Source organism: Asterias amurensis, chromosome 20, assembly GCF_032118995.1.
Source record: "Asterias amurensis chromosome 20, ASM3211899v1".
Taxonomy (NCBI): domain Eukaryota; kingdom Metazoa; phylum Echinodermata; class Asteroidea; order Forcipulatida; family Asteriidae; genus Asterias; species Asterias amurensis.
This window is the reverse complement of record NC_092667.1, coordinates 11,998,755-12,021,529: the sequence shown is the minus strand read 5'-3', so window position 1 is coordinate 12,021,529 and position 22,775 is coordinate 11,998,755. Positions and strand designations below refer to the sequence as shown.

The 22,775-nt window shown below is 40.4% G+C and overlaps 2 protein-coding genes and 1 pseudogene across 2 annotated transcripts; all 3 read left to right on the top strand.

Moving 5' to 3' along the window:
* The first annotated feature begins 1,311 nt into the window (after positions 1-1,311).
* On the top strand, positions 1,312-1,779 carry LOC139952718 (C-type lectin domain family 4 member M-like). Its single transcript, XM_071951919.1, has one exon. It carries the CDS (start codon positions 1,312-1,314, stop codon positions 1,777-1,779), a length of 468 nt encoding a protein of 155 aa, XP_071808020.1.
* A 2,969-nt stretch (positions 1,780-4,748) lies between these two features.
* On the top strand, positions 4,749-5,279 carry LOC139952717 (tetranectin-like). Its single transcript, XM_071951918.1, has one exon. It carries the CDS (start codon positions 4,749-4,751, stop codon positions 5,277-5,279), a length of 531 nt encoding a protein of 176 aa, XP_071808019.1.
* A 2,717-nt stretch (positions 5,280-7,996) lies between these two features.
* Positions 7,997-8,749, top strand: LOC139952716 (snaclec bothrojaracin subunit beta-like; annotated as a pseudogene).
* The last annotated feature ends 14,026 nt before the right edge of the window (positions 8,750-22,775 follow it).

Below are 22,775 nucleotides of genomic sequence, written 5' to 3'. Positions count from 1 at the left end.
TAAAGGGAAGGTATTGGTATGGTAATAACTCTTCAAAATAAATGGCAATAAAAATTATTGCTAAAAATCATACAACAGCTTTTACATTAGTCTTGAAGTCCAGACGGTAATTGTGAAGTAGTTACCACGGTGTAGCTACGGGGACGGTACACTCACCATCGATCGAAGAATGTGTGTGTGGGTCAGTCGCGCTACCTACGACCGTTGTATGTGTGTACTCGCACTCTGACTGTTGCATGAACGGCAGACAAAATATAGGCAGCGCCTAACGACTTATCATCAGAAGTCTACATTTACATAGAATAAAGCATTTTGAGAAACATTTCACTTCAAGGTTATGTGGCTAAGTAAAATTATCAATTTTTGTGCTCCGACATTCTTGAATCCGAGAAACGTTACTGCATTAACGCTTCTCAGGTTTTATATCCATGTTAGGAATAATTTCTCTTGCATGGACACAATGGGAGACTTTGGAACGCTAGGTGGCAGCAGACCTACCAGGTAAATTTCCATTGTTTACGGAGCTCTGAGCATGCGCACATTTTTCCTGGTAAGTCTGCTGCCACCAAGCGTCCCAAAAGTCTCCTATTATTCGCTACGGATTTTCGGCGATATCTAAATATGAAAAAACGCTACCACCTTTTGAAATGACAAATCCACAAGTACTTCTATTGTATACATTTGATTATAGATTTAAAACATTCGAACAGTTTCAAAAACAAAGGGTATACCTCTCCTTTAACGCGTCTCCGGAATCTGAGAGTTTACCTTCAGAAAAATAAATTGGTTTACGTATACAGAGCGAAGTCCCCTAGGAGTGCTATTGTCCAAAGCTAATTGGCCGGAACCCAATACCAAGCGTGAGTAACAATCACTGGTGGTTGAGGGTTTCATGCATAAAATTGAAATGAGCCGCACAAAATGGAGAAGAAAGTAAACAATTATTAAATCAATTTTTGTATTGCGATGTGACCGTAAAATTCAAACTAATGAGTATGGGTGCAATGAGTGACGCATTCGTCTCATAGCAACAAGTAGTTGATTCGACGCTTGAAACAAGAGTATAAGATAAAAATTCCTTCGTGGCAAACCAATGTCGCATGTCATCTTTGGTAGTCCAACTATTGTACTTGTTTGCTGTATGGTTTGCTCAATAAACACAAACAGTATTTGAAGAGAAGTTTAGGATTAAGCTGAAACACAAGTTTGCTTTGTTTTGTTTTTGCTTCTTTTTCAATGGAGATGCCGACTTTCATTTCTCGCGCGATTTTCTTCGTTGGTTTCCTTATTTTCGTTGAGGCCTTTGGAACTATGTGTCCCTCCGGCTGGTTCCTGTGGCAGGGTTCCTGCTACACCTTACTGCCTGAGAAGATGAACTGGTTTGATGGTAATAAGAGTTGCGCCGAGCTAGGGGCCAGCATGATGGTTCCTGACACAAAGGACGAACAGGACTACATTTGGAGTGAAATAGAAGAAGGCGGACACGTCAATTCGGAGAACGACTTGGACGTGTGGATTGGCTGTCAAGATTTTAACAATGACGGGTCATTGGTTTGCATGGGCGTTGAAGGAGATCTTACTTTCAAGAACTGGGAGCAGAGTGGGGCCAACAACGAACCAGGTGAACCAAATGAGAAATGTGTGAGAATGGCGGGTAAATGGGGAGGTAACTGGGGAGACAGTTCGTGCAGCGATATCCACTTTACTGCCTGTGAGATGCCCGTGTCTGGTCGCATGCAATGTGTTACAGCTAATGCTGACGGTCGCTTCGGTCCATAATGGAAACAATTCTTCACTATGTGCTAAAACATTGATATCCTCTTCATATTTGAGTAAAACTTTGGCAAGTCTAATACCTTCATCCATACACAGAACCATATACTAGAGTGTCGAGTCCGTCTCAAACATTGAACTTTTGAATTTCAATTGAGGGTCCTACAGATAACAAATCCAACATTTTGGTTACCAGTTAAAACTTCATGTAAACGCCACTGGGACCATGGATCATGCATTAACTGTTGTGATTGTTTCCTCGGAGTTACCGGACATCTTAGATGACGTCATCGGTTTATAATCCTGTCAGGTCAGAGTATTTCGAGTATTTCGTGCGTACAGGTGAACTTGAAGGAAAAAAACCCCCGAACTTGTTTATGTAAGAGTTGGGACGCTATTTTGAGGATGGGTAATCTCCTTTATTCTCTGTTGCATCGATGTAAAATTATAAGTAGTGACGAAGCGAATGTAGAGTTGTCTATGCACATTTTCTCTGTTTCGCTCTATGTTGAGATGCACCAAGTTTAGACTGGTCTTTGACAATTACCAGTAGTGTCTAGTGTCTTTAATAAATTAACATTTGTATGACAAAATTGCTTGACAAAACAGAACACCAGCGAGGCTTGGTGTGCCCACACACGTTCCAGATAGACAGTTGTGACCTTGATATCTAAATTACACACGTCGACTGAGGATGCGAGTCGTGATTTCACTTACAAGTGACTTGGATAGCACCAAAAGTGACGCTTTCGTTTCTTAGCAACTACCTTTTTAGGTATGTTTGTTATTTTCCTCGTCAGATGGTTGTCTATCGATGCCAATCCGTGAACGCGCCATTGGTATAATATTATAGTTGAGTTCAGCTCTTCTCTACACAACATCGTGCACGTCGGAGAAATAATTTCCAACTCAAAACTTAAGTAGGATTTGAAACGTTGCATGTTGGAAATACTATAGTGTAAGGTTTGCGGTAACACCTTGTTATGATAATCTCTTTGTGAGATTGGGTGGTTGCGAAAGGACCGTTGGTTTCAACTCGACGTTTCGGTCAGTATGGTCTGATCGTCTTCTGGAGAAAGCTGGACTCTGATGCTGCATGCTGTTTAAGTACTGTGGATGCGGATTAATACTTTGGTGATGCACGAAGGCGGGAAACAGGATCCTGGAACTGGTGTGTGGAGAGTGTGTGTTCACTGAACTGTGTCTGTAGGAACAAGCACAGGGGATAGTGAGGGTAAATTCAAAACTTGTTTAAACATGGCAGTGAAGATGTCGGCTTTGCCTTTACGCTGGATCTTCTTGACCATTTTCTTTGTCTTCACTGAAGCTATTCAAACTGCGTGTCCTCCTGGTTGGTTGCCATGGCAGGATTCTTGCTACATCTTGCTGCGTCAGAAGATGACTTGGTCGGAGGGTTTTAGGGCTTGTGATCGACCGGGAACAAACATGATTATTCCGAACACGGAAGGTCAGCATAATTTCATTTGGAGAACTATGACGCCATTAATGACAGATTTGGATGCAGTGAAAATGGAACTATGGATTGGGTGTAAAGATAATGACCACGACGCAGAGGTAGAATGTTTCAGTCGAAGTGGCTTTATAACCAACTATACAAACTGGGCTAACGACAATGTTCTTAATAGAGGGGAAGACTGTATCAAAATGAGTGAGAAATACGATGGCAAGTGGGGAGACGATGAGTGTAGTCTTCACAAATTTGTTGCTTGCGAGATGCGCGTTCCTCATCCTGTGTACTGCCTGACGGCTGACAATGGGCGTCGCTTCACACCTCAGTGTCTGCTCAACCATGACATCAAGAACCTGACAGCCAAGGGAGTCATTGGGTGTGGTCAGGCGTGCTGGGTGGAGCCTCGATGCCACTCCTTCAATCTCTGGCAGCAGGGTAAGATTTGTCAGCTCAACAACGCTACGTGCAACGAGGCTGGCGCTGCTGATTGCAAGGTCGTGGACGGTTGTTCTTGGTTCAGCCTGTAAAATTAACTTCATAAGTGTATAATGCCGTTTCAAACATGTAAAGCAGAGAATTTAGTGAATGAGTTGGGCTTGATCGGTTTTGGTGGGATAATTTTGTTTACTACATTAAAACGCATAGCCTAAACATTTTGAACGATGTAGTTGATACTTTTCTGCCAAGGAGGGAGGTGTTTTTTTATTTACCGCGGAGGGGTTAAATAACCGCGGAGGGTTAAATAACTTTCAGCAACAGGGTGCCACCAAGAGAATATATGACACTAGTCTTAAAGTTAGCTTGTTATAAGACACTGTTGTTTGGTGAACAGAGTAGAAAGATTTTAAGATATAGTCCATGTCACTTCTAAATATACCATGCATAACCACGGAGGGGTAAATAACTTTCAGCAAAAGCTCTCAATATTAGCCCACACAAGACTTAAACATAAGTAGCTCCACCTTGAACAAAACAATAACCAAAAACTATCATGCCTAATTGATTGGCTGATAATAACCAAAAACGAACGCCAAATTGATTGGCTGATATCGATGCTTCAATGTCCCCGATTCTTTGTCGGAGCAAAAGGTGTTACAAAAACCAGCTGTAGTTCCCCTCTGTCTACCGATGTCACTTCTAATCGAGAACTACGGTGAACGCATGGAGAATATCGATCAATTGTAGAGGCGAGAGGGTGCGTGGGTTTATGTGATTTATAGTTAAAATGAAGGAGGTTGCAAACGGAGAAAGACATTCGATTTTCAATGATTGCTATTAGTCGATATCAAAGACTCGAATGTGTGAATTTTATTTCTACGACGGGATATCACTTGCATCGTATTGAGAGAAAAAACTACACACAAAATTTGTAGGCCTACATCATGAGTGGTTCACATTGGTTTCAAACGAGCATTAGGACGTGCACAAGCGGAACCAACTCTGCTATCATACTTGTTATTAACACGGCAACAAGATGTTGTTTACTGGTTGTAAATTTGTCTTCATGGCTAACTTTGTTCTTATGGGGGCACTCAATGCTGCGTGTCCTCCCGGTTGGTTCCTTTGGCAGGGTTCCTGCTACATCTTTCTGCCTGGGAAGATGGACTTCATTGACGGTAAGAAAAGTTGTTCCGAACTTGGGGCCAACATGATGGTTCCTGACACAGAAGACGAACAGGACTTCATTTGGAGAGAAATAGAAACACAGCTGGAAGAAGGCAGAAACGTCAATTCGGTGAACGACTTGGACGTGTGGATTGGCTGTCAAGATTTCAAAAATGACGGGTCGTTGGTTTGCATGGGCGTTGAAGGAGATCTTACTTTCAAGAATTGGGAGCAAAGTGGGACCAACGATGAACCAGGTGAACCAAATGAGAAATGTGTGAGAATGACTGGTAAATGGAAAGGTAAATGGGGAGACAGTTCATGCAGCGATATCAAGTTAACTGCCTGTGAGATGCCCGTGTCTGGTCGCATGCAATGTGTTACAGCTAATGCTGACGGTCGCTTCGGTCCATCTATTCTACATATTTGACAGAACACCGAGTGATGTCCCTTCTTATTCGAGTAAAACTTTGCATCGATGATTTGCGAGATCTTTATGGAGTTAGAAGTTTGAAACTACTTAGGACAAATGACATTTTGCTTAAACTTTGTTTGACCTTACTTCAACTGACACACCTTTAATTCCAATGGCCGGGCTCCTCCCTGCTATGTGTTTCTGATGAATACGATCCAATAATTGTGTTCAGGTGTGTAGAAGACCTTCAAATTAATAGGCTCATGTGTCACAAAGAATGTTTTTAAATATGAATAAGTCAATTGCTTTTAAGTGGAAGCTTCATAGCTTAGTGTTTATTGTAATATTATGGAGGTATAGACGCACGTCACGCGAGCAAATACGTAAACGTCAGAAAATTGTGTTGTTAAATTCTCACACAAAGCATACATGAAGTTACCATTTTTCACGTCAGGTACGTACGTGCAGATGTCGTATACGTTAGCATGAAATAAGCCCCAAGTGGCGACGTCACCAAAACCAACCCAATTTTCTGACGTTCACGATCACGTGTTTGCTCGGCGCGTAACGTGCAGCTAAACCTCCATATTGTTAATATAGTATGTACATCCGTAAAAGATAGAGCTGTGAGAAAGCGGTGTTTTTCATTTATAATATGATCTTTTTATTGTATCACTACCATTTCAAACAAAAACATTTGAGTATTGTATTGTCTAGCTCTTTTTACGGATCTCCACAGGCGAACAAAAAATCGAAACTGACCAAAGAACAAAAGCGGATGGAACAATGAATCTTGGGAGGCGCAGTAGTTATACGTTTAATATCAGCTCGTTATTTTGAACGGTTCGATGTTTTTGGAGGCACTGAACACTATTGGTAATTACTCAAAATAATTGCTAGCATAAAAAATTACTCCGTAACGAGCAAGGGAGATCTGGGCCCAATTTCATGGCTCTGCTTACCGCCGAATTCTGCGCTTACGATCGCGATTCCCCGCTTACGTGCAAGCGCCGAATTTCTGCGCTAGCCCAGTAAGCGTAGAATGCCTAGGAAAGTGAAGTACGCACGCGCAGAAGCCCAAATTCGCCGCTCACCCGTGAAATACGCTTGCCGTAAGCACAGAATTCCCTGCTTCCGTAAGCGCCGATTCTGTGCTTACGGTAAGCAGAGCCATGAAATTGGGCCCTGTTTATAATCTAAAACATTGTGAGAAACAGCTCCATCTGAAGTAGCGTATAGTTTTTGAGAAAGAAGTACTTCTTATTGAATTATTTGAATTGAATTCGATATCTCAGCTGAGGTCTAGAAATCAAGCAACTGAAAGCACACAACTTTGTGTGACAAGGGTGTTTTTCTTCCATTATTATCTCGCAACTTCGACGACCAATTGATCTTAATTTTTTACAGGTTTGTTGTTTTGTGCATAATGTTGAGACACACCAAGTGAGAAGATTGGTCTTTAACAATTACAAAATGTGTCCAGTGTCTTTAAGAAGAACCGAGGTCCATAGCTGTTCACGACGGGAAAACTGTCAATTAATTACTCAACACGAAGGGGTCTGAAAAGGAGGTGTCACGAGCACAGTTTGTTCAACGTTAATTAAGCACGTTGTTTCTAATCAGCAGTGCCTTGAAATTGTTTAACAAGCTCCTTTTGTTATAATGACCTTCCTAAAGGAAAACAAAAGAATGTAAAAAAAACCAAATACGGATAAAAAAGCTGCAATGTGGCACCGTTTTTCTTTTCAAATTAAGCACGTTTTTAACGGCAGTGCGTTGATGCACAGGCTAACAAGTTCTTTATTTAGAGACCATCCTAACGGAAAATATCAAAAAATAATATAACAAAACGGTAGGTAGATAGACAAAATGTGCACAATTTTCCTTTTTAAATCACGTCGTTTTTGAACGGTAGTACGTTGATGGATAGGCTATAAGCTAAAAAGACCAATCTAAAGACAAATATCAAAAGTTCAAATTTATAACAAAACGTAGGCAGATAGAACATAGGAGGAGCACCATTTTCCTTTTTAAATTAAGCACGTCTTTTTTGAACGGCAGTGCATTGATGTATAAGCTAACAAGCTCTTTATTTTAGAGGGCCACCCTAAAGTAAAATATCAAATTATAACAAAACGTAGGCAAGTAGAACAAAGGAGCACCATTTTTCTTGTCAAATTAAGCACGTCGTTTTTGAACGGCAGTGCGTTGATGTATGGGCTACCAAGCTCTTAATTTAGATACCATTATAAAGGAAAACATCAATTTATAACAAAACGTAAGCAGATAGAACAAAGCAGCACCATTTTCCTTGTCAAATTAAGCACGTCGGTTTTGAACGGCAGTGCGTTGAGGGGGTTGATTTATAGGCTAACAAGCTCTTCATAAATTACCATCTTGAAGGAAAAAAACTCAAATTATGCCAAAACGTAGACAAAGGAGCTGCGACAAAGCACCGTCGTTTCAAATTGACCACGTATTTTTTTGACCGGGTGGGCGTCAACAGACATCTATTCGATATTTTTTTCAAACCATTTAGAGCAAGGACTTTGGTGACGAGAGGATCACAGGGTTTATATTCACGCAAAACCCCAACAGATTTTCATTTCACGCTTGACGTTGATTGTCAGATCAGTCTGCGAACAAAAAACTGGTGTTGAACTTAAAAGTATACTTCACTTGATTACGTCCTTAGCTTACACATTGAGGAAAGTAGAATTTTATAGCTGAAGATGACGCTGTTCACCGCCTGCAGATGTTTCAGCAGTTTGTGTTGTTTCGTTTTCTTGAGGGCGATTTTGGCAGCGTGTCCTCCCGGCTGGTTGACTTGGCAAGACTCCTGCTACATCTTACTGCCTCAGAAGATGAACTGGACTGATGCTAAGAATGCTTGTGGCCGGCAAGGAAGCAACATGATTGTCCCAAACACGGCAGATGAGGGCAGCTTTATTTAATGGCAAGAATTCAGACCACAGATGGACAATCTGGCTGATATTTCGACTGATGAAGATGCGGAACTTTGGTTTGGCTGTTACAAGGATACAAACAAACGGGTGATCACGTGCTTGGGTGACGCAAGCTTTACTGGCTATATTAACTGGAATGATATCAAAGATGTTGATTATGCAAATGAACAGGATTGCATCAGAATGGCTGAAAAGCACGATGGTAAATGGGGAGACAAAGATTGTAATCAGGTCAAATTCACCGCTTGTGAGATGAAGGATGTTTCTAACCCCGTGTACTGCCTGACAGCTGACGATGAGGGTCGCTTCATACCTCAGTGTCTGCTCAACCATGACATCAAGAACCTGACAGCCAAGGGAGTCATTGGGTGTGGTCAGGCGTGCTGGGCGGAGCCTCGATGCCACTCCTTCAACCTCTGGCAGCTGGGTAAGATATGTCAGCTGAACTATGCATCCCGTCTTGAGGCTGACGTCACTGATTTCATTTCTGTGGATGGCTGTTCCCACTTCAGTTTGTAAATTTCACCGATGGGAGACTTTAGACAGTCCTTATTCGCAGTAGTGCGCGTGCTCATATCCTCGCGGGCAATACTGAGCATGCGTGCACTCTCAGAGCCGCAAAAAGGACAGTTTCATGTATGCTGCCGCCAGCGTCTCAAAAGTCTAGCCCAGGACGCGATTCAAGCCGGAAGCTCAAGTAGAAAGTGAGCCAGCATTCAATGGTATCAGTACAATAATTAACCCTATCATCTAATAACATCGGACTGTGCGAAGTTGGATGTTGTTTAGTGGTGTTATCACGATAGTTTAAAAGTTCAGAACCAGAAATATCAGCCGCCATAGCAAACCGCTCTGATGATCAGCTTCGAGCAAGTTCGGGTGAGCGACTAGACCTGACATGAGCCGAAGATTAGGAACCAGAAACTGTGACGTACTCTCGAATTGATCATAGTCGAACCATAGAGCACAGGGAGATTGACTGTATCGACCATGCTCCAGTGCATGGTCGATATAGTCAATCTCCCTCTGCTCTATGGTTTCTTGTTAGTCAAGTCGAGTGTATCGCACCCGAACTTGCTCTTAACTTGCTCTTCGCAACATTACTTTAAATAATGAGGACTTTTGGGACGCTAGGTGGCAGCAGACTTACCGGGTAAATATGTTGTTCTCTATCTTGCGCCTATGCTCAGAACTACTTAAACAATGGAAGCTTACCTGGTAAGTCTGCTGCCACCTAGCGCTCAAGAGTCTCCCATTATACTTTAGTTGTTTCAAAGTCTTGTTCGTTTACGGTAGAAGCGAAGACATTCTGTTAAAAAAAAGCGTGTTTTGATTTTTAGGACTCTTTAAATATTTTAAAAGCAGCAATTTTGTATTGTGATTATTACTGCTTTGAGTAATCAAAAGTGTCAAGAGTGCCTATAAAATAAGTATATTAAGTTGGGTCACAGTGTATTTAACACAGTTAGGTAGAAACGAAGATATTCTGTAAAAAGAAATGTATTTGGTTTTCAGAACTTAGATATTAACACTAGTTAGGTTTAATGACAAAATCATAACTATGACACTTTACGAAACTGTCGTGCATTCAATTCAAATCAATTTAATTCAAACAACTTTAATCATCCTTTGCAGGCAATTACAATAGCAGACCAGCTCCATATAGAAATATTAAGAGAAATATACAAATACAATAATTTAAAAATATAAAGATTACTTGATAAAATGACAAGGCAGATTATGTACAAATGGTTGAAACCACAGCAATTTAAACTGTGTCATGTGAACCAGTAAATCATTGTAAAAGTAATAATGTGTATAGCTTATTCTTGATGTGGTACTGAACACAGTTGTATTAAAGCGCACAAAATATCATTGGTTGTAGTTATAAGTGGTATTGTGTGTTGTGAACGGCAGTGACATAGTCCCCAGACTTTCCCCCTCAATGGACACCGACAAGAATCCCATCTCGGACAAGAAACTAATACGTGGAGGGTTTCATTCCCCCTCTCAAATCAAAGACCAATATTTTCATCTTCCAGTCTTTGGGTTGCAAACAGAGAAAGTATCCAAGATAGGCTTATACCAGCAAATGTGTTATATGCTGCAATGTCCGTTTTTGAAGGCACTTGACACTATTATTTCGGCAATTACTCATATAAACGTTTACTTGGTAATGAGCAACGGATAACTGTTGACAGTGTAAAACTTTGTTATAAACAGCTCCCTCTGAAGTATCAAAATGTAGTTTTTTAAAAAGAGGTAATTTCTCCCTCAAAAATTAAAAGACTCCAGCCCTCAAGCCCTTTTTTATACGCATCTGAAAGCAAACAAGTTTTTGTAACAAGGGTGTTTTTTTTCTTTCCTATTATCTTGCAACTTTAAAGAACAATTGAGTCAAAATTTTCACAGATTTGTTGTTGTATGCATAGGCCTATATTGGTATAGACATCAAGTGAGAATACTGGTCTTTGACAATTACCAAAAGTGTCCAGTGCCTTTTAAGACACTGGACACTATTGGTAATTGTCAAAGACCAGTCTTCTCACTTGGTGTATCTCTACATACGCATAAAATAACAAACCTGTGAAAATTTGAGCTCAATTGGTCGTCGAAGTTGCGAGATAATAATGAAAGAAAAAACACCACTGTCACACGAATTTGTGTGCTTTCAGATGCTTGATTTCGAGACCTCAAAATCTAATTCTGAGGCCTCGAAATCAAAGTCTTTCTCAAAAGTTACGTCACTTCAGAGGGAGCCGTTTCTCACAATGTTTTGTACTATATCAACCTCTCCCCATAATAGTAAGGTTTTATGCTAATAATTAGTATTTACCAATAGTGTCCACTGCTGCCATTAAGATAATCAAACTGACATCGAAGTGAGACGCTTGTTTGTTTAATTACTCTTCTGTCAACGCTCATTTACCCTAGCGGGTCGTTCAATAATTACTCGTGGTTTATCATTCACCAAATTGAGTCAAATCAATGTTTTTAAATTACTCCCCTTCCCCTCCCCTCCCCTCCCGCTGCAATTCCTCGGTCATTTTGAAGCAGAAGATGCACAATGGTCCACAATCACTGTGTTCGTGGGTGAACTAAGGTTCGTCGTTGCATGTTTTGTTGTGGTGTTTTGAGACGCCTGCAGGTGAATCTCAGTAAAAGTGCCGAGCAGACCTCACCTATAAGCCATCAAAATGGCTGCCAGACACTTCTTGCTAGTTGTTTTGGTAAGTAAATAGAGAGATGAATCAACTGACTGGATATTATAAAGATAAATTAAAAAAATTGAGCGTGAAACAAGACTTTCTGCTCTTCTCACCCATACACTATTGCTTTGCTGAGATGTTGAGCAAGGAGCCATTCCAGCAGCTTTATTCCACGCTCTGCATCCTCTTTGGAACTCCTTGCCTGATGCATGTTTTCCTCCATCCTACACTCTAGACTGTTATGTGGGAATATCCATTCCTACCCTTATTTCAACTAAGTTCTTTCTACTTTTTCTTCTTGTAGCCCAATACACAGATTGACTTTTAATTTTTTTGGGGGGCGATCTTGCAGAAAACAAAAAACAAATAAAAGAGACTGGTTGTATTTCGTATCAAAGATTAATTAAATGACTGGTGTGTCGGTGAGATGAACAAAACTTTCTGGTATTATTTTGGTATGAAGGATGAATCAACTAACTGGCTAAATGTTGTTCAAGTATCCTGTTTATCTATTGAAAACAAGCTTAGAATGATGTTACTCTTCTAAAGTTACGTGTCACAATTTGTTGTTATTGCAGGCGTTATGTCTTGATGTTAAGCGGATCTCTGGGCAGTGCAACGACGGTGAGTAGCAAGGGAGTCAGCAAATCTCCCCCCCCCCCCTAAAAAAAGTTAAAAAGTCCACATTTTATTTGTGAAACATGGGTCAATCTAGCCTGGGTCCATGGTCAATGCTCTGAGATTTAGTAAAGGCAGACAAATCATTTTGAGTTAAAGAAGGGGAACAAATCTTTACGTTTTTGTTTTCATAACCAGGACCGTTGCATTTATTTGGTTTTTGGGAGCTAAGTGGAAGACGAAACCTCACCGAATCAGACGTGCCATCTTGCAACATTACCACCGAGGTCACTTTCCCTTCTTCTGTGAGCGATAACGAGGCTCAGGTCATAGGTCAAGTTACCTTCGTAAGTGCCCCGGATGTTGTGGATCATCGCTGTGCCGTTCTGAGCGATGTCGACAGCGCGTTGGATTTCGGAAGCTACTCGGGAGAGTGTGTCTCATCTCCTGAACTTTGCCCATGCGGTTGGACTTTTGCCCTCTGGTTTATGCCCTTTGACTTTTACCCAAACGTCACGTCCGATTGGTTCTATCTTAGCACCGGCGGTCAGAGTTCGTCTGCTCACGGCATGTCCCTCTCTCGTTCGGCTTCTGACCAGTCATTCGGGGTGCAACTGAGGACCTCCGAGCGGCATTATGAAGTCGCCATACCTGACAGTGACATCCCGGAAGAAACTTGGTCACACTTTGCGCTGGTTTACACACAAGCTACCGGAATAAAGGTAAATTAATACATAAAGATTTGTTCTCTCTCTGTTTAAGTCAAATTGTTTTGTCTTACCCTCAACAACTAACAATTCAAAACAAAAATTAAAAAAATCTAAAACACTCTTACATAGCTCAAAAAAACTACCACATCAGGTACTCCGACCAACATATTTGTTTTATTTTAAGACAGGTTGTTAAATTTGTTGCATCAGTAGACCATGCAGCACCTTATAATAATGTACAAGATGCTTGGTACATTCATTCTTTAAGACTGCCTTGAAATTACAAGACCCAGCCAGTAATCTCTTGTGCTTTGCAAATAAACCCCAGCGCCCCTTTATACGGAAGTATTTTGGCTTGTCAAACTTGTACTTGTGATCAACAATAAGACTAAATTTATAATTCTGTACACCATATTGCGAAAACCTTAGTCGAAATTTCACCTTCGTGATATTGAGTTTCTGTTTTCTTCTGTTTTCCGTCTTCAAGGTCTACACAAACGGAACACTGACCGCATCGTCCTCAGATTTCGCGAGAGAGGTGAACAACAATGACTCCAAAACCGACTTGGTTGTCGGTGGCACAAACTCTCTGTCTAATTTCTCAAAGGCAGCCTTCAGCGATTTGAGGATCTATCAAAATGCACTGACGGACTCTCAGATCAGCAACTTGGTTTTGTGTAACTCAATTGGTAAGTTAAAGGCACTGGGGTGGATTTCACAAAGATTTAGGACTAGTCTTATCTCGAGTTAGGACCAGTTACTCGTCCTAACTTAGGACTACCCATGCAATTTGTACATCTCCTAGGATTAGTCCTAAGTTAGGACTAGTCCTAAGTTAGGACTAGTCCTAACTCTTTGTGAAATCGACCCCTGGACACTTTTGGTAATTGTCAAAGACCAGTATTCTCACTTGGTGTATATCAATGGTGCATAAAATAACAAACCTCTGTGAAAATTTTGACTCAATTGGTCGTCGAAGTTGCGAGATATGGAAGCAAAACACAATTGTCGCGCAATTTGTGTGCTTTCAGATGCCTTGATTGCTCAGCCAAGGTCTCGAATTCAATTCAAATATTTAAGTGAGGAATTACCTGCTCTCAAAAACTACGTTACTTCAGAGGGAGGCGTTTTTCACAGTGTTTAATACTATCAACAGTTTTCAATTGCTCGATACGAAGTAAGATTTTATGCTTGAGTAATAATTATTTTGAGTAATTACCAAATGTGCCGTTAAGGCTTTGTTTGGATTCTGAGAAAAATGATTCAAAATTCCATTATTTTGTTTCGACTCCACAGATGCCTCCCCTGAAATAACCACACTTCGGCAACTTGATCTCCCGCTAGAGGGCGCGATTACCTTCCAGTGTAGAACAAGGGGGTATCCATCCCCGACTATTGCATGGGAGTATCACGATGGCAGGAGAGTGGCCACACTTCAGACCTCATCAGCGGTTGAATGGACCCGGGTTAAGATCTCCGATTGCATCATTGAGTCCATGCTCAAAGTCAATGCGAGCTTCGTTGTTTCCAACGAAATTGAGAGCATCAGTTGTCGCGTCGGATTTTCTGGGGACGAACTTGTTAAAAGTCTACCTGTTAAACAGCGTAAGTTCAGAAATCATTCTTAGCATATATTTTGCAAAATTGCTGAACTTTATAAACAAAGACCGTTATATGCAACTGTCTTTGAAGAACTTGGTAATTTCAGGAGTAAACTTCCAAATAAGAAAACTATCTATAATCAGCACTTTTGTATCATTTCAAAAAGTGCTTTTTGTTTTATTTAAAAAAAATAGAAGCCAGACAACAGACAACTGAACCTCCTTCAACTTCACAAAATCAAAATGGCGGTTCTGTGGTAGGCACTACAGCACGGACATTCAACCCGATGACGTCAGATGCAGCTGATTATGTTGGAACTGAGACAATTCTCATTCAAGAAGAAGTGGATTTACATTCGACACCTTCTGAAACAACACCAGGGAATACAGGCGAGTAAAACAAAACCTTTTGGCACGGTATGTTAAAAGTACATTAAGAAATTAACTTCAATATTTTTTGTCAAATTCAAGATGGCGATTCTGTGGTTGGCACTACAGCCTGGACACCCAAACAAATGACTTCAGACGCAGCACGAGGAAAAACAACAGGTGAGAAAAAGTAAGGTTTGAAGATTAACATGGTGTATTGTAAGTAAAATAAGATGTTAACTACAAATGTTCGTCAAATTCAAGATGGCGAGTCTGTGGTCGGCACTGCAGCATGGACACTCAAGCCACTGACGTCAGACGCAGTTAATGACGTAGTGGGAGGAACTGCGAAAATGGACGTTTCCGAAGCAGTGGATTCACACCCAGGACGTCTTGAAGAAACACCAGACAAAACAACAGGTGAGAAAAATAAGGTTCGAAGCTTTGCATGGTACATTATAAAGTAAGATGAGAAATTAACTTCAACTATGTTGGTCAATTTCAAGATGGCGATTCTGTGGTTGGCACCGTAGCCTGGACACTCAAACCAATGACGTCAGACGCAGTTGATGACGTGGGCGTAGAAACTGAGAAAATTGTCGTTTCGAAAGCAACGGATTCACATTCAGCATTTCGTGAAGCAACAACAGGCAAAACAAAAGGTGAGAAAAAGTAAGGTTTTAAGCTTTGTATGGTGTATAAAGTACTATAGGAAATTAATATCAACCATTATTTTGTCGAAATCTAGATGGCGATTCTGTGGGCGGCACCACAGCCTGGACACTCAAACTAATGACGTCAGACGCAGTTGATCATGTGGACATAGAAACTGAGAAAATTGTCGTTTTTGAAGCAATGGATTCACACTCAGCATTTCGTGAAGCAACAACAGGTGAGAAAAACAAAGTTTCGAAGCTTTGCATGATGTATTAAGGCACAATATGAAAGTAATGTCAACCATGTTGGTTAAATTCAAGATGGCGATTCTGTGGGCGGCACCACAGCCTGGACACTGAAACCAATGACGTCAGACGCAGTTGATGACGTGGACGTCGACGACGGAACTGAGAAAATTGTCGTTTCAGAAGCAATGGATTCTCACCCAACATTTCGTGAAGCAACAACCGGCAGAACAAAAGGTAAGACAAAGTAAGGTTCTAAGCTTTGTATGTCGCATAAAGTACTATAGGAAATTAATGTCTACCATTATTGTGTCTAATTCAAGACGGCGATTCTGTGGGCGGCACGACAGCCTGGACACTGAAACAAATGACGTCAGACGCAGCTGATTATGTTGGAACTGAGAAAAATCTCGTCCCAGAAGAAGTGGATTCACAGTCAAAACTTTCTGAAACAACACCAGATAAAACAAGTGAGTCAAAACAGATTCGAAGATTTGCAAGGTGTATTGAAAGTACAACAAGAAATTAACTTATGATTTTTTGTTGAAATTCAAGATGGCGATTCTGGGGTCGGCACCACAGCATGGACACTCGAACCAATGACTTCAGACGCAGCTTATGGAGTGGACGTGGGAACTGAGGAAATGGCCGTTTCTGAAGCACTGGAATCACAGCCAACACGCCGTGAAGCAATACCAGACAAACCAACAGGTGAGAAAAACAAAGATTCACAGATTTGCATGAGGTATTAAGGCACAAACAGAAATTTATGTCACCATGTTGGTTAAATTCAAGATGGCGATTTTGAGGTCGGCATCACAGCATGGACACTCAAACCAACGACGTCAGACGCAGTTGATGATGTGGACATAGAAACCGAGAAAATGGTAGTCTCTGAAGCAGTGAAATCACAGTCAACACTATCTGAAACAACAACCCCTGAAGTCAAACAAGTGGGTGAGTACGACCAGAAGCTTCGCATGGTTGTAAATGAGTGTCAACCATGTTGATGAACAAATTATCATGATTTAACAAAATTTCAAAGCGTGTGTAACGGTGTGTAATTTCCGAAACCATCATAACTCAAAGGAGAGGCATAGTATGATGCTACCGCAAACCAGTCTTGGCCCAAGACTATGGTGGTAGCTTGTCAGTATAGTCTAGATTTCAAGCTCGCCAGTTAACTAAATCATACCATGGCGGGAGCGCTTTGGCGATTTACAACTGTGCGTAGTACACTATCCAATACCAAGCACCATAGTCTTGGGCCAAGACTAACGCAAACCCCACCATGCATTTTTTTCAAATCACACCAATAATATAACAACTCAAGGCTTCGTGGTTTTTAACGTGTTTCTTTTGCCCCAACCTTTTTTTACAGTTCGCAAAAAGATTTATTATACCTACGGAAACAAGGACAAGAGTAAATTCATCATAAGGAAAAGTAAGTAGGCCTACATCATCGGTACAGTGATTGCATTTAGAATGGGTTCAAGTGAAACTTATTTTCATTGAATATTTCTTGTGATTAAACAAATGGATACGCAAAAGTGACTCGCGCTGTGACCTGATGACGAAACCCGTTTGTGTAGAGAAGATGATTAAAGGAACGTTATAGAATCGGTAAGAAACAAAAACAGGTTTGTCAGTTTATGTACATGGTGGATTACATAAAGTGCTCACACTGCCAGCAACGTTTTTTTTGCTAGCAAAACCAATTCTGTAATGTTCCTTTAAGAAATTAAATTTTACATGTTGGAGGAAAACCCTAAAAAGGCACAGCACTGTGACCTGTTTAGGCCTAAGGATACCTGTGTAGAGAAGAAATGTATACATTTAGGTGCAGGAGAAAAACACACAAAAATAAAAATATATATACGAAAGCCCACTCAATAAGGACTGGACTGATATTCAAATCCACTTGCAATCCTTCATGTTAGGGATTCGAACCATGGTTTTTCTTTTTTTAAATTCCTAATAATTAATCGGCAGGTAAACTAACTTGGATGGTTCCCATCGCCATTTGCATTGCTGGTGTGGGTTTCCCTGGTGTCCTCGCTTGCTACTTCATCTGCAGAAATAGGTATGCATTTCTGGGCTCGATGTGATAAACAGATTCATTCTTTAGATGAGTTGCCATTTAAAGCCATTGGACACTTTCGGTACAGAAACAAATTAAAAGTTCACAGATTTAAGAATAACTTACAGGGTTTACAGAAGGTAATGGTGAAAGATTTCCCTTGAAATATTATTCCATGAAATGCTTTACTTTTTGAGAAAACGTTTAAACAATATCAATTCTCGATAACGAGAATTACGGATTTATTTTAAACACATGTCATAACACGGCGAAACGTAGGGAAACAAGGGTGGGTTTTCCCATTATTTTCTCCCGACTCCGATGACCGATTGAGCCTAAATTTTCACAGGTTTGTTATTTTTTTAAGAAGTTGTGATACACGAAGTGTGAGCCTTTGACAATACTGTTTACCGAAAGTGTCCAATGGCTTTAACTGTCGATAGTGGTTTGTATTGTAAGGGTCTTGTGACCTTGTGACAAGAGGCAAGCTTTTACATGCAACTTGAAGGCAACCAATCGCAGTGCATGCTTCAGAACCACTTTGGTGGCACAATGATAGCATTTTCGTGAACATTCAAATGGAATACTTATACCTCGGTAACCAACTGTGAAGTTTGATTGGTCGAGAACCAATCATGTGACGCGCAACAAAAACGCATGTTACATGGCTTGACGGGCCGGGTAATATGAAAAGAGATGTACACAAGTTCTTCTCTAACAGAATACTAATACATCGTTTCACAGGGGGGATCACATCGACCCGTTAGAAAGAATGTTGTTGTCCAAGAAGATAAGTGCCCCAATCAAGAAGACAAAGAGGCTGATTAACCCGGCTGTGATTGTTCTAAATGCCGTCTCCGCTCAACCCAGTGCCGCCAAACCAGCGACCCGAGTGATTAACGTTCAGCCTCTCATCAGTGACGAGCATCAAGAGTGAAGACTCGTAAACCGTTTAAAAGAACTTTCCGGTTATTTCGCTGCAGGAATACAGAACGCTGTTTTTTTAAACTTTATTTTCATTCCGTAAAATAAAAGGGCCTTTATCATGAGTTGTTGCATGTGTACACGAATCTGGGTGAAATAAAAAAATGTTCTTACATGTACTGGGGTGGATTTCACAAAGGTAGTCCTAACTTAGGACTAGTCCTAGGCATTGCTAAAATATATGACTGGTCCTAAGTTAGGACCAGTAACTCATCCTAACTTAGGACTGGTCCTATCTCTAAGCATTGCCTAGGACTAGTCCTAAGTTAGGACTACCTTTGTGAAATCCACCCCAGGCGTCTGTGTAGGTGTTAGGGTAAGTAGTTGATTGTAATTACGCTAATTAGCATAATCAATGTTTGCATTTACGGAGTCTGTAAAATTACGGACCAGTGGTGGTTCGCATGCTTCGTTTCGTGTTAATAGAATGCAGTTGAAAAAAAGATTAGCTAAACATGATCGGAGACCTTGTACTTAAACAAAATTAGCTTAGCTTCGCATGTGACGTCATTAAGGTATCCTCGGCTGGATGTCAAGGTCGGACTCGTGTACCGCCTGTATTATACATGTTCGTTTCCGTTGTTTTATGATTGTTTCACCTCTATTATAATCGGCTTGTAATGTGAATGCATTTATAGACACTGGACACTATTGGTAATTGTCAAAGACCAGTCTTCTCACTTGCTGTATCTCAACATATGCATAAAATAACAAACCTGCGAAAACTTGTGCTCATGGTCGTTGCAGTTGCGAGATAATAATGAAAGAAAAAACACTCTTGCCACACGTAGTTGTGTGCTTTCAGATGCTTGATTTCGAGACCTCAAATTCTAACTATGAGGTCTCGAAGCTAAATTCGTGGAAAATTACTTCTTTCTCGAGAACTACAATAATTCAGAGGGAGCCGTTGCTCACAATATTTTATATCATCAACCTCTCCCCATTACTCGTTACAAAGTAAGGTTTTATGCTAATAAATATTTTGAGTATTTTACTAATAGTGTCCACTGCCTTTAACTCAGCAAAAAAAAATCGAGAAAAAAAGAAGTAAAATGTCACTGTATTTCGATGTCAATGATGATCAATATTACGTTGTTAGAATATTAAGAGCTTTGACGTAGACACAGTATAATCTGGGCCATTGGCATTGGATCCCGTTAAAGGCACTGTGCACTATTTGGTAATTACTCAAAATAATTGTTAGCATACAGACTTACATGGTAATGACCCCCAATGGTATACCCTCCAGCCAAACTGCACTGCACGTTTGGGAATTACTCAAAATAGTTGTTAGTATAAACATGGAGCAATTGCTCCATGGTATAAAGACTTACTTGGTAACGAGCAATGGAGAGCTGTTAATAGTATAACATATTGAGAGAAACGCCTCTCTCTAAAGTAACGTAGTTTTGAGAAAGAGGTAATTTCTCACTCAAATATTGAAAGACTTCAGACCTGAAAGCCTTTTTTTTGACAACTGCTGAAAGCACACAAATTTGTGCAACAAGCGTGTTTCCTTTCATTATTCTCTTGCAACTTGTCCAAGAAGACAAGTGCCCCAATCAAGAAGACAAAGAGACTTATAACCCGGCTGTGATTGTTCTAAATGCCGTCTCCGCTCAACCCAGTGCCGCCAAACCAGCGACCCGAGTGATTAACGTTCAGCCTCTCATCGGTGACGAGCATCAAGAGTGAAGACTCGTAAACCGTTTAAAAGAACTTTCCGGTTATTTCGCTGCAGGAATACAGAACGCTGTTTTTTGGAACTTTATTTTCATTCCGTAAAATAAAAAGACATTTATCATGCGTTGTTGCATGTGTACACGAATCTGGGTGAAATAAAAAAATGTTCTTACATGTACTGGGGTGGATTTCACAAAGGTAGTCCTAACTTAGGACTAGTCCTAGGCATTGCTAAGAGATATGACTGGTCCTAAGTTAGGACCAGTAACTCATCCTAACTTAGGACTGGTCCTATCTCTTAGCATTGCCTAGGACTAGTCCTAAGTTAGGACTACCTTTGTGAAATCCACCCCAGGTGTCTGTGTAGGAGTTTGGGTAAGTGGTTGATTGTAATTACGCTAATTAGCATAATCAATGTTTGCATTTACGGAGTCTGTAAAATTACGGACCAGTGGTGGTTCGCATGCTTCGTTTCGTGTGTAGGCTAATAGAATGCAGTTGAAAAAAAGATTAGCTAAACATGATCGGAGACCTTGTACTTAAACAAAGTTAGCTTAGCTTAGCATGTGACGTCATTAAGGTATCCTCGGCTGGATGTCAAGGTCGGACTCGTGTACCGCCTGTATTATACATGTTCGTTTCCGTTGTTTTATGATCGTTTCACCTCTATTATAATCGGCTTGTGATGTGAATGCATTTATAGACACTGGACACTATTGGTAATTGTCAAAGACCAGTCTTCTCACTTGTTGTATCTCAACATATGCATAAAATAACAAACCTGCGAAAACTTGTGCTCATGGTCGTTGAAGTTGCGAGGTAATAATGAAAGAAAAAACACTCTTGTCACACGTAGTTGTGTGCTTTCAGATGCTTGATTTCGAGACCTCAAATTCTAACCATGCGGTCTCGAAGCTAAATTCGTGGAAAATTACTTCTTTCTCGAGAACTACAATAATTCAGAGGGAGCCGTTGCTCACAATATTTTATATCATCAACCTCTCCCCATTACTCGTTACAAAGTAAGGTTTTATGCTAATAAATATTTTGAGTATTTTACTAATAGTGTCCACTGCCTTTAACTCAGCAAAAACAAATCGAGAAAAAAAGAAGAGAAATGTCACTGTATTTCGATGTCAATGGGGGATCAATATTACGTTATTAGAATATTAAGAGCTTTGACGTAGACACAGTAAAGATCTGGGCCATTGGCATTGGATCCCGTTAAAGGCATTGTGCACTATTTGGTAATTACTCAAAATAATTGTTAGCATACAGACTTACATGGTAATGACCCCCAATGGTATACCCTCCAGCCAAACTGCACTGCACGTTTGGGAATTACTCAAAATAATTGTTAGTATAAAAGCTTACTTGGTAACGAGCAATGGAGAGCTGTATAGTATAACATATTGAGAGAAGAGAGAAACGCCTCTCTCTGAAGTAACGTAGTTTTTGAGAAAGAGGTAATTTCTCACTCAAATATCGAAAGACTTCAGACCTGAAAGCCTTTAGACATCTAAAAGCACACAAATTTGTGCAACAAGGGTGTTTCCTTTCATTATTCTCTTGCAACTTCAATGACAAATTGAGTAAAACTGTTCACAGACTTATTATTTTATGCATAATTTTGGGTTACACAAGTGAGAATACTGGTCATTGACGTTTACCAAAGGTGTCTATACCAGGATGCCTAAAAAAGCCTATACACTTTTGAAATGTCTGCCGAATAAAAAATACATGATTCTGGGGGAAAGGGTTTGTATATATGGATAGCTTATGGATTCAACTTTCAAGTGACTTCAAAAAGTCCGAAACAATTCATGATTGGGTGAGCACTGCTCATAAGGATATGAAAATAAGGTTGCGCAGTAATTAGCCTTCTTATGTGAGAGGTAAGTCCTTTGTGAGCTCACAAAATTCACTCCAATACATCGGCTACTTATTCTTCAGTGAGCAGTGCTCACCCAATCATGAATTATTTTTAGACTTTTAGGTGGCACTATCAAAACTGAGTCCATAAGCTATCCATACATCTAAACATTTTCCCCCAGAGTCATATATTTTTTATTCGGCAGCCATTTCAAAAGTGTATAGTTTTTTTGAGACACACGGTATGGCGCCTTTAAGATTGATAAGGAGCTTATCCAGACAATCGATATGCCGCGTTGCAAGAAATAAGCTGCCCGGTGTAGAAATTGTAATTTTTTCTTTCATCTCTCAAGCAACGGCTTAAAGTGTTTATCATATTGTGCCTCAAACCTTCTTCTGAACTGAACTGGACTGACGTTTTATGGTAAGCTCTGTGACCCCAAAACGGGATAAATGTCTCACACTATGGTATAGAAAAAACTTTTTAAAATGCTCTATAGAATAGCAAGGGTCGTGG

What these genes read in the sequence shown, in the direction of transcription:
- LOC139952718 (XM_071951919.1), top strand. Translation starts at nt 1,312, where the DNA reads ATGTGTCCCTCCGGCTGGTTCCTGTGGCAGGGTTCCTGCTACACCTTA.
- LOC139952717 (XM_071951918.1), top strand. Translation starts at nt 4,749, where the DNA reads ATGGCTAACTTTGTTCTTATGGGGGCACTCAATGCTGCGTGTCCTCCC.